This window comes from Bufo bufo, chromosome 4 (assembly GCF_905171765.1).
Source record: "Bufo bufo chromosome 4, aBufBuf1.1, whole genome shotgun sequence".
In the NCBI taxonomy this organism is placed as follows: domain Eukaryota; kingdom Metazoa; phylum Chordata; class Amphibia; order Anura; family Bufonidae; genus Bufo; species Bufo bufo.
The window spans coordinates 587,648,664-587,663,998 of NC_053392.1; the positions used below are offsets into that span (position 1 = coordinate 587,648,664).

At 39.2% G+C, this 15,335-nt stretch overlaps 1 protein-coding gene across 1 annotated transcript in view; it reads right to left on the reverse strand.

The window, feature by feature from the left end:
- The window catches only part of USH2A (usherin), a 1,179,609-nt gene that overhangs the window by 1,104,963 nt on the left and 59,311 nt on the right, over positions 1-15,335 (reverse strand). The window contains exons 3-5 of the mRNA XM_040430191.1: positions 10,526-10,661; positions 6,962-7,025; positions 4,633-4,924 (exon numbers count right to left, since the gene is read on the reverse strand). Coding sequence (XP_040286125.1) covers positions 4,633-4,924; positions 6,962-7,025; positions 10,526-10,661 — 492 coding nt within the window. The remainder of the gene's footprint in view (positions 1-4,632; positions 4,925-6,961; positions 7,026-10,525; positions 10,662-15,335) is intronic.

Below are 15,335 nucleotides of genomic sequence, written 5' to 3' on the forward strand. Positions count from 1 at the left end.
GCAGCCGGAATCCAGTGATCGGAACTAGGCAGGGGGAGAGCGGCACCTGACTAGTACCACCAGGGGGCACGAGCCCCGACGTGAGGCACAGCTGGTGCGGCGCGAACTGCGCCTCGATTACCTGGAAGGCTAGAGAGGAGGGCGATGATTCGGACGCCGGCGGTGCGTGTATGCAGGAACCGGAAGGAGGTCTCGGAACAGAGAGGAAGGAGCGCGATACCACGGGAATGCGTGAGGCTCGGGCGCCTGGCTGAACGGAGGGAAGGTGAATAAATAGCCAGACGCCCCTCCCACAAATGCAGGCTGGTAACAGCCTTATAATATATATATCTATACATATAAAAATCCTTTATAAGGTATATAAGTACAATGGAACTAAATGTCCACAACATAATAAGATATTTATATAATTAACCTGATCATTAACTCTTGATTTTCTATACCGAATTTGTCATGTCCATAAACGACACTGGCGCAAACAATTTATTCATTTTCAATAAATATGCATAAATTAATTGGATTGTATTCATAATGTGAGTCTATGAAAAATAGGAGGCCAATGTTTTTACAAGAAGGCAAAAACTTCCATTTCCGCATTTAATCCTAGAGGGAGGATGGAATTAAATTCAAAAAATTTTTGGGATTCAATTCTGGACATTTTACTTATATGATCTTATTAGATGTAGGTGTGCCCCTCTCATCCATTCAGCTATTGTAATGTGTGCTGACTGTATCTGTCTCATGGATGGATTGTTGGCTTGCACATACCTGGCTTTTGGCATATAGCCTTTGTGTGGTTGTCTATTGTATGTCATAGGTAATAGCAGTCCAAGATGCATCCAGATGTCCTCCCCATGCTGTTTCCAAATCATTTTGGTGGTGTTTCCATAAATTTCTTACTTTTTTATGTAAACCAGACACTCTCTCCTCTTATTCACCACTATTGTCTTCTGTGCGCGTCTAGGTCTTTTTGTATTGTTGAGATCACCAGTGCTTTCTTTCTTTCTCAGGATGAACCAAAATGTAGATTTTGCCACTCCTAATAGTGTAGCAATTTCTCGGATGGGTTTTTTCTGTTTTCGCAGATGAAGGATAGCTTGTTTCAGCTGCATGGAGAGCTCATTGACCACATTTACTTCTCAGCAAAATCTTCAAAATGCAAGCACCACACCTCAAATCAACTCCAGGCTTTTTATGTGCTTAATTGAGAATGAAATAATGAAGGAATTCCCCACACCTGCCCATGAAACAGCCTTTGAGCCAATTGTCCAATTAATTTTGAAACTCCTAAACCCTTCATCCAATTTTAATGTGGATACCCTCAAATGAAAGCTAAAAGTCTGGACTTTATGTCACGTCCATTATATCACTATAACTTGAATATGTTTTAGTAAAAAGGTAATAAAAACAACATTTGTGTCAGTGTCCAAAAATATATGGACCTAACTTGTGTGTGTGTATGTATATGTGCCAACAGAAGTAGCCTTCTAAAGTTGATCATAACCTTCTATCTCATGAGTGGCATGAACCTTCATAAAGCTTCACCTCTACTGAGACACCACTATGCTGAGAACAAGAAAGTGGTTATGCCCCCGAGGATCACTTCAATCTTCTTTAAGAGCAAGTGTTGTGTCCTTGTTTTTCCAGGAAGGAGTATAAACAAAAGATGAGAATGAGGAGCATACATTGGGGGTCATTTATCAATCTGAAATATGCCTAAATTAGGCATATTTCAGGTGCAGGTAAAAATATAGAGTTCGGACCGTGCATATCATCAAGGTCAGTATGCAAACAATTTTTCTTTCTTCCTTCTCACTTTTGACAGAGAACCAAGGGCTGCAAATACCCTTTTGTATGGATATCCTGCAACTAATAAAAGTTTAAAATAGTGTAAGTCCGTATGATTAGGTGACCTGCACTGCACAGATTATACTTACACAGCGCTATGTCAACCAAGGCGTGTATATAATCCCTCCGTAGCTTGCTGCTCTTATTTTAGCGGAGATCCACGTTCTCATGCAATACCGCAGGATCTGCACACGGACTTAATTCAGATATACCCCAGGTGAATCTGCTGTGTTTTCTTTCGATTTATTTTCCTAGAGATTTCTGTGAATAAAAGTGGCTTCTGCAATAGTGAAGCTCCGTTGGTGTTTGATTAAAAAAATTTATTTGCACATACTCACAAACACGCTCTTTAAAATTGGCATTTAAAAATCCCAGCGTCTTAAACTTTTTGCAAAAAGTTTAAGACGCTGGGATTTTTAAATGCCAATTTTAAAGAGCGTGTTTGTGAGTATGTGCAAATAAAATTTTTTAATCAAACACCAACGGAGCTTCACTATTGCAGAAGCCACTTTTATTCACAGAAATCTCTAGGAAAAGAAATCGAAAGAAAACACAGCAGATTCACCTGGGGTATATCTGAATTAAGTCTGTGTGCAGATCCTGCGGTACTGCATGAGAACGTGGATCTCCGCTAAAATAAGAGCAGCAAGCTACGGAGGGATTATATACACGCCTTGGTTGACATAGCGCTGTGTAAGTATAATCTGTGCAGTGCAGGTCACCTAATCATACGGACTTACACTATTTTAAACTTTTATTAGTTGCAGGATATCCATACAAAAGGGTATTTGCAGCCCTTGGTTCTCTGTCAAAAGGGAGAAGGAAGAAAGAAAAATTGTTTGCATACTGACCTTGATGATATGCGCGGTCCGAACTCTATATTTCTACCTGTTTAAACGTGATTGATCCCACAACACTTTTCGGACCTGCAGCACAGCATTGTTGCGGACTGGTGACTAATTTCTTTTATATTATATTTCAGGTGCAGATTGCTGGGCAGCGGTTAGTTCGGTTAAATCGTGGACGTTGCGTGGGCAGGGACGGGCTGGTAGGCCGTCTCATTTACCATTTTCTGTGCATGTTTTAGGTGTAGAAAAAGGTTTAAATGTAAGACAGCTAGGAAGTTGCCTTACATTTAGAACTGGCGGAGGATCCTCCGAAGTTATGAAGAGGCTAGTGCCTCTACATAACTGCGGCGGAACCACCGACAGTTAAGGGCTTTATTACTACTGTCATCCAAAACGCCGGTCTTAATAAATGTGCCCCTTTGTCTTTTTCTATGAGCTCATTTTGCATTATTGATGCCCTTGGGTCTGTCCTTCAAAACACGGTTCCCATAAACAAAAGGCATTTTGACTTTTTCTTTCCCTAGTTGTAATAAATGTTCTCTGAGCTGTAATCTATTCCCTATAATCTGTTTTATGCCCAAATAGGTAGCAGCAGAAGTAGTCTGTAAGCAGATGTTTGTAAGAAATCCTGTAGAGTAACTGGCATTGAATGGTTATACTGTATATTCATAGGATGCCGGCTAGAACCATTGTTGACTTTGCCTGTGCAGCATTCAGTGACACTAATTAGCTAAGAATTATAAGAACACTAGTCAAGATAATTATGAGCATACATCATAATCACTATAGGGATATATACAGAAGAAGAGGGAGTTGAAAGATAAAGTATTTAGCTTAGGAGGCTATTAATCTGCAGGAACCATAAAAGGGAAGCAGAGTTACAGGACAAGCACAGGAGGATATCGAGATGTAATGAAGTTCACGAATGAAAAAAGACAAATAAGAAATTGCTAAAATCTATTTTTGGACTCTGAATATTCTGGTATAAGCCGTAGAACCAGTTTGATGGATTGTCTTTTTGGACGAGGGGCAGGAAGGTATTTTTGGAATATGGCAGCACATACAAAGTATCATAGTTACTGGATAATATATACATAAAATTCATCATCTCTGTAATGATTTAATATTGGATTTTTTCAAAGGGTTGTTAGGTTTTGGGTAACAATTTTTTTTCAAATTCCCCATTATGGTATTTTGAGTTACTAGATAGATATCCTGAGCTTGAAACTCTATCAATTACATATTTGGGAGCATATTCTCTAGAGGAGAAGAGCCACAGCCTATGTGACAGTACGAAAGAGGGGAAAGTACTACTATTTCGTAAAAAGCCCAGAGAACCCTTTTAATTCAAGGGCATTTTATATTTATTAGGTGTGTTTGTGGAAGTGAAATTATGTGTTATTTAGTAAAAGTAACTAATTATTAATGTTTTTATTTAAAAACTTTCCTGTAAGTGGCCATATTGATAGTTCTAGATAGTCTACATGGATAGTGCAGCAGGGGGTGTGCGCTTTATGGTAGCAGAAAAGAACAGGAGCCAGCTGAACTATCTGTTGATTATTTCAGGAAATACTGAGTACAACCTTTTCCCAAGAGATCGAAAATGACAGTAGACAGTAGAAATGCATACAGAGCCTTATCTGTATATGTAGTGTATGATGCATTATGAAGGGTGGTGCCCATCTTGTAATGATAATGAGATGACTCTGCTTGTGTTGTCCTAGTCAATACAGTAAAGCTGAAGTGGACTACAGAAATCAGGAAGTGTCTGACTCATGTGTCTGTTTCTTTTCATAGTTAGTGTTAAGACTAAAACATTTCAAGACTAAAAAAATGGGAATACCAACAAAAAACTAACAAATATTTTATAGTGAACACCTGAAATTAGATTATAAGCAATTTTAATGTTGCATTTAATTTTTTAATAATACTTCACCTGATATTGTCCATTGGTGAAATCCACTGTAATATTTAGGCCTTTGTCAAAGTCTGATGCAGATAATATAGAAGAAATCCATGTGGTCTGCAGATCATTATCATTCATGTAGGACACTGGGTGAGCATCTCGATTGAGCCTTAGAACTTTATCCTTCGTAGTGTTGTAAACTCCATTAGGAAGACAGGACTGTCCTTCCAGGAGGTGAAGCCGTGGGTGGCTGCTAGGGCATCTGCATTCTGATTGAATGGAAACTTGAAGAAACTTCTCAGAAAACACTTCCAAGATTTCTCTGTTGAAAAGCAAAGCAAGGTTATCCAAGAAATAAATCTACACTGATAAAAAAAGAACAACCGATAAGGAGGCGAACGTAGATCAATGCATCTTGTAATTAAAGGACTTATGAGTTTAGAGGTGACAGAAAAGATGAGCAGAAGATGTCTCTCAATGCATCCACCTTAGACTGGTGTTACAGATCAACTGTTGGGGTCTGTGAGGATAAGAAGAAGAGGTTACTCAATACTATTTGATATCACATCTCCATTTACCTGGTTGCTTAACAGTTACTAGCCATGGTGAACACATTCAAATGAGTGGCTTGACCCTCAAAGGAGACTTTTTGGACTACAAAATTTGATGACCTATCCTTAGAGGAGTTACCAACTTTTTTTTTCCAATTGTATCAAATTTCAATTTTCAACCCCAGTCTTCTGTACCTGTGGAAAAAACCATAGTCACATGCTCTCCTCTACTCCATTCCAGCTCTCTTTACTAGTTCTTTGGTCCGCTTATTTAAACTGTCCTCATTAGTGATGTGTCCCCAAAGCGGTATGTCACTGTTGTAATGTTCTCGGAGGCCTGTCATTGGCTGCAGAGGAGCAGGTGACCACATTTGTCCAGGATCCTACAGAAGGGGACCGGAAAACCAGTAAAGGGAGCCAAGGAGATAAAACAGTGCAGCTGGGAGTAGATGAGTATGGTTTTCTCCACAGGTACTGTAGGCTGTGGTTGAAATTTATAACAGTAAAAAAAAAAAGGCAACCCCTTTACAATCAATATCAGATCAATGGGGTCCAACTCCCTGAACCCCTACTGATCCACTAGCTTAACTCTTTACCAGACACAGTGCCATACATTTGATAGTAGCTGTACCTGGTGCTGCAACTCAGTCTTATTTATTCCAGGGCAATTCAACAGTCTTAATTAGTCTAATAAACTATGCCATCCTCTTTTTGAGGTATATTAATATATACTGGCTAGATGGAGGTCAGAAGGACGGTCTTTTGGTCTCCCTGTGACTAATAGGCCAATGTGGACATGTCTGTGAAGGTTCTCATTCATCCAGGTCATGGTATATCATTCGTAATAAGTTAGAGTAACTGGGCTTGTTGTATTTTCTCTTTAAGACGTCTTGTTAGTTATCTAGCTTCTCAATAAGAATGACTGTGCAAGTATCTCTGGCATTAAAAACTGGCGACTCATGCTTCAGTCAGCATTATCTGTTTATCTTATCTTAATCAACACAAGGTCAAGAAACTCATGGAGGTAAGATGTTGATTGCAATTTGCATGACAGAAGCTATTAGGTGTGATTAAACTACCTCAGTAAAGGTTGTTAGGACGGCATTGTACATAAGTGGCAGAGTCATTCAAATTGAGAAAGCCAGTCGGAAGACTAGTGAAATGTCTTCAAGATAAAATACTCCAGTTGCTCTTACTTATTACGACTGATACAATGTGGACATGATTAGCATGTACATTGGGAGCTTTTCCAGCAAACACATTAAATGTAAAAAAAAAAACTAAAAGTGAACTCTGCCTACATGCCACTACAGGACCCATATTATTGGACCATATGATGCAAAGACTCCAGTGAGTATGGAGTAAAATGAGTAAAGGACTTAAAAAAAAAACTCATTATTGCAGGTCTAATCCAGCTGTAGAGGCTGGCCTCCAGGTTGAAGAACTAGGGTTGTCCTCTTGTGGACGGCTGACCAGGAGGAGGTCTATTTGAATTAAGTAGCAGGCCACAATGTTATTGGCACCAGCACCAGCACCAGGTCTGGGTTCATACAGTATGACAGTAGTTCCGATACAGATAGAGCCCATACAGGTAAGTAAAGCACATTGCTAAAATGATTGACCTATATTTATTCTAGGATTGAAACCTCTTTTAATGTCTGGCTTTACCCATATAACCTTTTAGAGACTCATTTATGTGTCATACTTTCTAATCATATAAATGAAGCAAAGGTCTATAGAAAATTGCTTGAGGTTAAGGTTTCTTAATGGCTGCCGCAACTATTTAATTTTTATTAGATATTTGTTACCTGTTTGTAAGTGCCTCCTGATATAAGCAGAAATCTTGCATCCTTCCAATAAACTGATCTGAACCTGGAAACACACAAAACATGGACGTGTTACTTTGGGTTCTTGCAGGTAGCCCATCCAGGAACTAGTGTTGAAAGCTTGAGAGTTCTCGTAGATGAGCCTGCATTAGTAACTAATGAAAAGAGAGCCTCATTCTTTACTATAGAAGTAAGATTCATATTTTCTCTGAAGAACGTTTTGTGCCATCCTTTATTCTGATTAGCAAGGTGGTATGGAGGCTGCCTCATTAGGCTGAAGTAATGAGCCAGTCTAGCTGCCACCTTTAATTAGTGAAGAGATAGGTACAATTGTTCTTTAAAGACTTAACATAAAGACTAAAAAGTCTTCTCCGATTCTAAGTATCTACAGCTTATTTTTAAAGCATTTAGGTTTCAACCTAAAATAAAGGACGAGCTCACTTTTATATAGGTGAAGTATATTTTCTGATGCCATAGAATATCTTGAAAGCCCCAGTGCATATGAGTAGTACCCATTGTCCCCTTCAATGTGAGTGACAGCACGGCTGCACAACTTTAAAGCTTCCTGCCCAAGAGACATTAACCCCATTGCTGCTCTAGACCATTAGGTATCCTGACAGTAACAGCTTCTAAACCTTAGATTACCAGAGGAATTAACCTCTTCGTAGATCTAGACCACAGGGATACAGGTATTATCCCCATTACTTCCCTAGATCACCAGGTATAGTGAACGTAACAGCTTCTCAACCTTAGACCACCAGCCATAATCCACCAATAAGCAAAATTATATAGATGCTCACCCGTCTATTGTCATGTAAGGTACTCAAGAACTGGCTGACTCACCCAGTCAGAATAGGGGTATAGATAAAAGTATTATTGGTAGACTGGCACACTTATATCTGGTAAACAAGTAGAGGACAGACAAGTGGTGTTTAAATAAATAATTGTTTATTCTCCCTATTTACTTTATACCTTAAGGTTAAAAAATATGCATATACAGTAGCAAGAAAAAGTATGTGAACCCTTTGGAATGATATGGATTTCTGCACAAATTGGTCATAAAATGTGATCTGATCTTCATCTAAGTCACGACAATAGACAATCACCGTCTGCTTAAACTAATAACACACAAATAATTAAATGTTACCATGTTTTTATTGAACACACCAAGTAAACATTCACAGTGCAGGTGGAAAAAGTATGTGAACCCTTGGATTTAATAACTGGTTGAACCACCTTTGGCAGCAATAACTTTAACCAAACGTTTCCTTTAGTTGCAGATCAGACGTGCACAAAGGTCAGGAGTAATTCTTGACCATTCCTCTTTACAGAACTGTTTCAGTTCAGCAATATTCTTGGGATGTCTGGTGTGAATCGCTTTCTTGAGGTCATGCCACAGCATCTCAATCGGGTTGAGGTCAGGACTCTGACTGGGCCACTCCAGAAGGCATATTTTCTTCTGTTTAAGCCATTCTGTTGTTGATTTACTTCTATGCTTTGGGTCGTTGTCCTGTTGCAACACCCATCTTCTGTTGAGCTTCAGCTGGTGGACAGATGGCCTTAAGTTCTCCTGCAAAATGTCTTCACAAACTAGGGAATTCATTTTTCCTTCGATGATAGCAATCTGTCCAGGCCCTGGCGCAGCAAGGCAGACCCAAACCATAATGCCCCCACCACCATATTCACAGTTGGGATGAGGTTTTGATGTTGATGTGCTGTGCCTATTTTTCTCCACACATAGTGTTGTGTGTTTCTTCCAAACAACTCAACTTTGGTTTCATATGTCCACAGAATATTTTGCCAGTACTGCTGATGACCAGCAAGGCTTTTGAAGATACTTTTATAACCCTTTCCAGCTTTATGCAAGTCAACAATTCTTAATTGTAGGTCTTCTGAGAGCTCTTTTGTGCAAGGCATCATTCACATCAGGCAATGCTTCTTGTGAAAAGCAAACCCAGAACTGGTGTGTGTGTTTTATAGGGCAGCTGTAACCAACACCTCCAATTTCATCTTATTGATTGGACTTCAGTTGGCTGACACCTCACTCCAATTAGCTCTTGGAGATGTCATTAGTCTAGGGGTTCACATACTTTTTCCACCTGCACTGTGAATGTTTACATGGTGTGTTCAATAAAAACATGGTAACATTTAATTCTTTGTGTGTTATTAGTTTAAGCAGACTGTGATTGTCTATTGTTGTGACTTAGATGAAGATCAGATCACATTTTATGACCAATTTGTGCAGAAATCCATATCATTCCAAAGGGTTCACATACTTTTTCTTGCAACTGTATCAAAAAATATGTAAAACATATAAAAAGTAGAAAATAGAAAATATAAAAAATGGTAGAGTGATATGATAAAACTTCGAAGGTCTTCACAGGTAGTAAGTGGAAGTATATAGTCAATGTAACCACAAGGGTATGGCCAAAAAAACTGATAATAATCAGTAATAGTAATAAATGGTCCTGTTTGGCCAAAGAGTAGATGGGACGCGGTTACATTTCCAATAGTCACAATAGGTTACAAAGGGTTAATACAATCCAGAAGGGGGATGAACATTACTGGGAACACTATAGGGATATTACTGGGAGCAGTGGAAGGACATTACCGGGGGCAGTATAGGGATATTACTGGGGGCAGTGGAAAGACATTACTGGGGCAGTGGGGGACATTACTAGGGGCAGTATAGGGACATTATTGTGGGAGCTATAGGGACATTATTGGAGGTAGTGGGGGGATATTACTGGGGGGCACTGTGGATACATTATTATTACCAGAGACACAATAGGGGGCATTCATATTACTGGAGGCACAATAGGAGATATGATTACTGGGTGCACTGAGGGAGCATTATTATTTCTGGGGCATCACAGGGATTATTTTTATCACCGGGGTCACCAAGGGTGCATTTTTAATACAGAGTCACTATGGGGTCATTATTATTACCTGGGGCACTATATGGACATTATTATTATTGGGGAATATAGAAGGCACTATAGGTGCCTTTTTACTGAGGGAATTATGGGGGGCATTATTATCTCTGAAGACATTGTCAGGGGCATGGGGGGGCTATGACAGCTGGTGTACTTGCTGGGGGGTGCTGATGGATTGCTGGTGAACATACCAGTGCTGGTGCTGTGGGGGGCGGATAGTGCTGGACACAGAGGGTGATGGTGATGGACGGTTTTGGAGTGAGTTATATGGTACGTCCAGGGTGGGCCCTATAATTTCCCATCCTGCATAGGCTAGCAGCTGACTGGCAGGTTTCTAACTTGCCTCCAACTATCACTAAGACTTTGGCAACAGCATAGGAATTTACACAGCCCACTTGAAATCAAAGTCGAGCAACAATTTTTGCTCTGAAAACTAAAATGATGGCTCTTGACATCTGAGCTGACTTTCTCAATTTTCTGATAGTATTCCAAGCACAAGCACAAAACCACGACCTGTCAAGTAGAATGCTTCCAGCATGTGAATACAATATTGGTGTTTCCTATATTGGGTGTATTGGAAATCCTGTAGAAGAAGGATGGGTAGGCATACCATTTATACTTTGTCCAAGTCTTAAAAAGCTCCCCATATCAGGGTTATAAATGGGATCAAGAAGAAATCTTGCATCGAATGGTGTTAGATCTTCTTCCGGTCCATCGATGAAGAAGCCTACCTTGGTGTAGTGGACCTGTCACAAAATGAGAACTCAATTAAATATCAATACAGGTATGCAGAAATTATAAATTACCCTTTCTTGATGGAGATCTTATGAACTGACACTATTTGAGTTAAAAAGAATCTATGTATTAAAATCTGAGACTAAAACTCTGTACCATGTTTCTCTCTGTTTCCCTATCCACAGCCATAGAGTTAAAGGTAGTGTGTCAATAGAGGAACATATCACCTATCCACAGGGTAGATGAAAAGTATTATTGGTGGGGTTCTGAAAGCGATGAACAGATGGCTCACTCTGGTTTACCACGACTGGTGCTCAGGTTCAAAGAAACACCCCTAGTTCTGGATTATAAAGTTTGAGAAATGGAACCGGCACTCAAAACAGTTGGGAATCACGTGGAAATGGAGTGAAAATGTCTAAAATTTATTAACACCACATAAACATGTATACATAAAATAAAATAGATAAAATATATAAAAGGACATATGAGTATGACTAGAATGGAAATTGGTGTGTATATATAGCCTGCAGGGTTCGCTGTATCAAAATAACTGCATCCGTATTCTCCCAGTGGGGATGACTCTTTGGATCATAGCTGTTGTGGTAGAGCGAGTTCTACTTTAGGCAGCGTGTACAGTTATATTTCAAATTGCAATCTTCATGGTCTATACTATAGATACATGCAGATCCTATGCAACATGTAGTTGTTTCAGAAGGCAAACATATGCGGCACCTTAAATAGTGAGTTACTGCACGTATTTAACTCTATAGGAAGAGATACGCTATCTCGAAACACGTCTGGGCGGAATACCTGTGTGATAATCAATCTCGATTGTACATGGCCATGTACTAAAAGACGAAAACTCACTGCCAAAGAAGCGCAACAATCTGCCAAAGAAACGCAACATTCTTCCTATCCTACTCACGCAAGTAAAGATTCAAAATAGGATTCTCGCGAGAACTAAGGCGAGACTCCGGCGAAATCGAAACCAACACAGCCAGAGCGGAGAGCGGTCGAACTGTGGGACGCCACAGCAGGAACCCCCGCATATCGAATAAGGGGAACAAACGAGGTACACAGTGAGTAGAGACGTAACCTGGATAAACTATATTGCGACTTCATAGAGACTATATTCTTGAGACAAAAAGCCCTACATATGTGGGCTAATTAGACTCGCAGCACGGTTGGAGTTACATATATGGTGTGCCTAGACTCCTGAGAGAGTAGAATTGGATGGACAGTCTGAACATTGCCTAAAGTGGAATTATAGAGTTAAATACGTGCAGTAACTCACTATTTAAGGTGCCTCATTTGTTTGCCTTCTGAAACAACTACATGTTGCATAGGATCTGCATGTATCTATAGTATAGAGTAGACCATGATGATTGCAATTTGAAATATAACTGTACACGCTGCCTAAAGTAGAACTCGCTCTACCACAACAGCTATGATCCAAAGAGTCATCCCCACTGGGAGAATACGGATGCAGCTTTTTTGATACAGCGAACCCTGCAGGCGATATATCCACACCAATTTCCATTCTAGACATACTCATATGTCCTTTTATATATTTTATCTATTTTATGTATACATGTTTATGTAGTGTTAATACATTTTAGACATTTTCACTCCATTTCCACGTGATTCCCAACTGTTTTGATTATTGGTGGGGGTCCAATTACTAGGAACCTCACTGATGAAAAGAAGAGGAGACCCATGTCCACATATAAATGGAGCAGCAAGTCGAATATGCACACTGCTACTCCATTCTTTGTGGAACTGCTGGAGCTAGCTGATTGATGTGTCCCTTAAAAGGGGTTGTCTGAGACCAAAAACATTTTTTTAGAAAGGACTCAAAATAAAAACACCTTTCACCGGATTGTAGTGTCTTGGATCTATAGGACTGCCATAGATAGCTGATTCATGTACCCCCTTAAAGGGTTTGTCTGGGATCTAAAAAAGGTTAGAGAAGGGACTCAAAAAAAAAAAAAAAACCTTTCACCCGATCGTAGAATCCTGGTTCCAGTGCCACAGCTCTCGCCCCTGCTGCTTCCAGTAGTATGACATTTACAGTAGTTGACATCTACATGCATGTTCCCGTTGCCATCGAACCAATGGACTCAGTGGTCACATGGCAGGAATGCTATGTGGCCACTGAGCCTCAACGTGCATGTAGGTGGCACATCATACTTCCAGTGCGTTGGGAAAAGGAGTCCTGGAGCTAGAAATGGAACCCGCCAAAAAGGTTTTCCTTTTTTTTATTTTGAGACCATGTCCGGCCACCGTTACTTTTTTAGGTTTTCTACAACCACTTTCAGTTCTAAAATTCTGTTTCCTGTAGCCACCACTTGGGAAAGCTTGGGACCTTACTATTGGTTTGCCAGTGGCAGATCACTGTCATACAGCACGATCTGCCGCTGGCAAGCTCTGATTTTTAAGCATGCTTAAAAATCAGAATTGCCCAATAAATGAGGCAATCAGTGGCAGCATTAGGCTAAATGCACGCGATCAGTATTGCGTGTGGATTTTCTGCGCAGATTTGCGTGCGGGAAATTCACACCATACGTCATGTTCATTGTATTCTATGAGAATTTTACATTCTCATGCACAGGATACAGATTTTTTTCGTGCGGATTTTGACCTACAGTGCGGATTTTAAAATCCACAGCAGATCAACAGCAGATCAATTTATTTTATTTTTCCTTTTTTATTTTATGCGGAAAATCTGCACCAAATCGCATCAAATCCGCGTGCAAATCTGCACCAGTTGATGAGGTTTGACAGCACGGATTTCCCTGCTAACACCTGCAGATTTTAGTGTGGATAGTCCGCACATAAATCCTAAACATGTGCATTTACCCTAACACTGCAAGATGATCGCTAACTAGAGTTCATGCGAATATTCGTTAGCGATTATCAGCAACAATATCACATAGTGTAATATCTCTATGCGCCTGTGAATGGTGGTTAAATGCAGCTTATGAAAGATAGCTTTGTTATTGAGTTCAATATGCACTGAGCTTCTTAGTAAAGTAACAGGAACACATAATACCATTTATTATGCTGATGTACACCTCAGAGGTTGGACTCCCACTCATTAAACATTAATGGCCTTTCCAAAGTATAGATCATCAATTTTATATACCCCCTTTGTAGGAATAGACAATGGCAAAATGTACTTAGCACTTCATAATGTTTCTACTTATTTATTGTTTCATTTATTTATTTAATCTGCACTTAATTAAAGGGGTTGTCCCACAAAAAATATTCTACAGTTTTCAAACCAGCACCTGGATCTGAATACTTTTATAATTGCATGAAATTAATAATTTAGCATAGCCACTGATTTATTCAATAAAATGTATCTGTATAGCGCCACCTGCTGTTTGCTAATTTTCTCATTTCTTTGTTCACCTCACTGAGGCGGATGCACATGCTCAGTTTCAGCCTTCACTGTCTCCTGAGCTGTGATAGAAAGAGAGCTGCTGCAGAAAGGACACACACCTATTATAGGGAGAGAGCTGCTTCAGAAAGAACATGTCCTCTGAGCTGTGATAGGGAGAGAACTGTAGCAGAAAGGACACACTCCCGAACTATGATAGGGAGTTAGCTACTGCAGAAAGGACATGACCCTTGAGCTACCAGCTTGATATAAATGTAGCAGAGTAATTAGAGCAGTGAATGGTGAGATCTCAGGATCCATGTGAGGTGCAGGGCTGGTTCTAGCTTTGTAAGAAAGAGATTTTCATGTCCTATATGATGTCTGATTTTCATTTTTTTACGTTAATCATGGGATAACCCCTATAACGGTCTAAAAATTTGTTAACCTTATTTTTTAATTTTTCTCCAAAAACATTAAAAGTTGGATTTAGACATTTTATGGATATAAACCCAACAGAAGGATAATGACTTTTAGTTTATTACGCACTTATATTTTACAAGACTGGAAGCAATCAATGGAGAGTATGTGCCTATTAGAATAAAATAAATCTTCAGCAATAGCAAATTATATTTACATGATTGTCATATCCTGATTTTTCTCCCATAACACAGTCATTCAACAGCGTAGGCCTAATGCTTGGGTATATATTACCTTAAAAGAAACTTCAATAGTCTCCCATCTGTGATTGTTATCAGACAAGCGGGTGCCGTGATCATGGATAAACACTGCAGATGTATTAGTTAAGGGGTGCAAAATTGCTTTAGAGGATCATTATGTCGCTTGTATATTACATTCCAAACAACATTCTGGATGCTACAAGCTACAATTTCTGTAAATTGGGCATTTTCAAAAACCATTACAATACAGAAAATCACCTCTTTAAGTGAAAAATTAAGTCCATCGGTTATTATTTACAGCTTGTAAATATTTGTTTAGGATTTTTAAGCGCCTTCCTTTTTTAGCCTCCTCAATTTACAATGTCTGAGCAAAAAATGTATTATAAAAACATAATGCAAAAATAGATAAAATTAAAATGAAACATTAATATACTTAGATATTAAATAAATACGTAAATGAAATAGAAAATAAATACATTAAAAAAAGAACAAATGCTTCCAATATTGTATTTCATGAACTAATATAAAATAAAGCAGAAATATGTAAGCAAAAAATAACAAATGTTCTTGGAAGCATATTACTAAGGCTACATTCACACGAACGTATTTTGTTTCCATGTCCATTC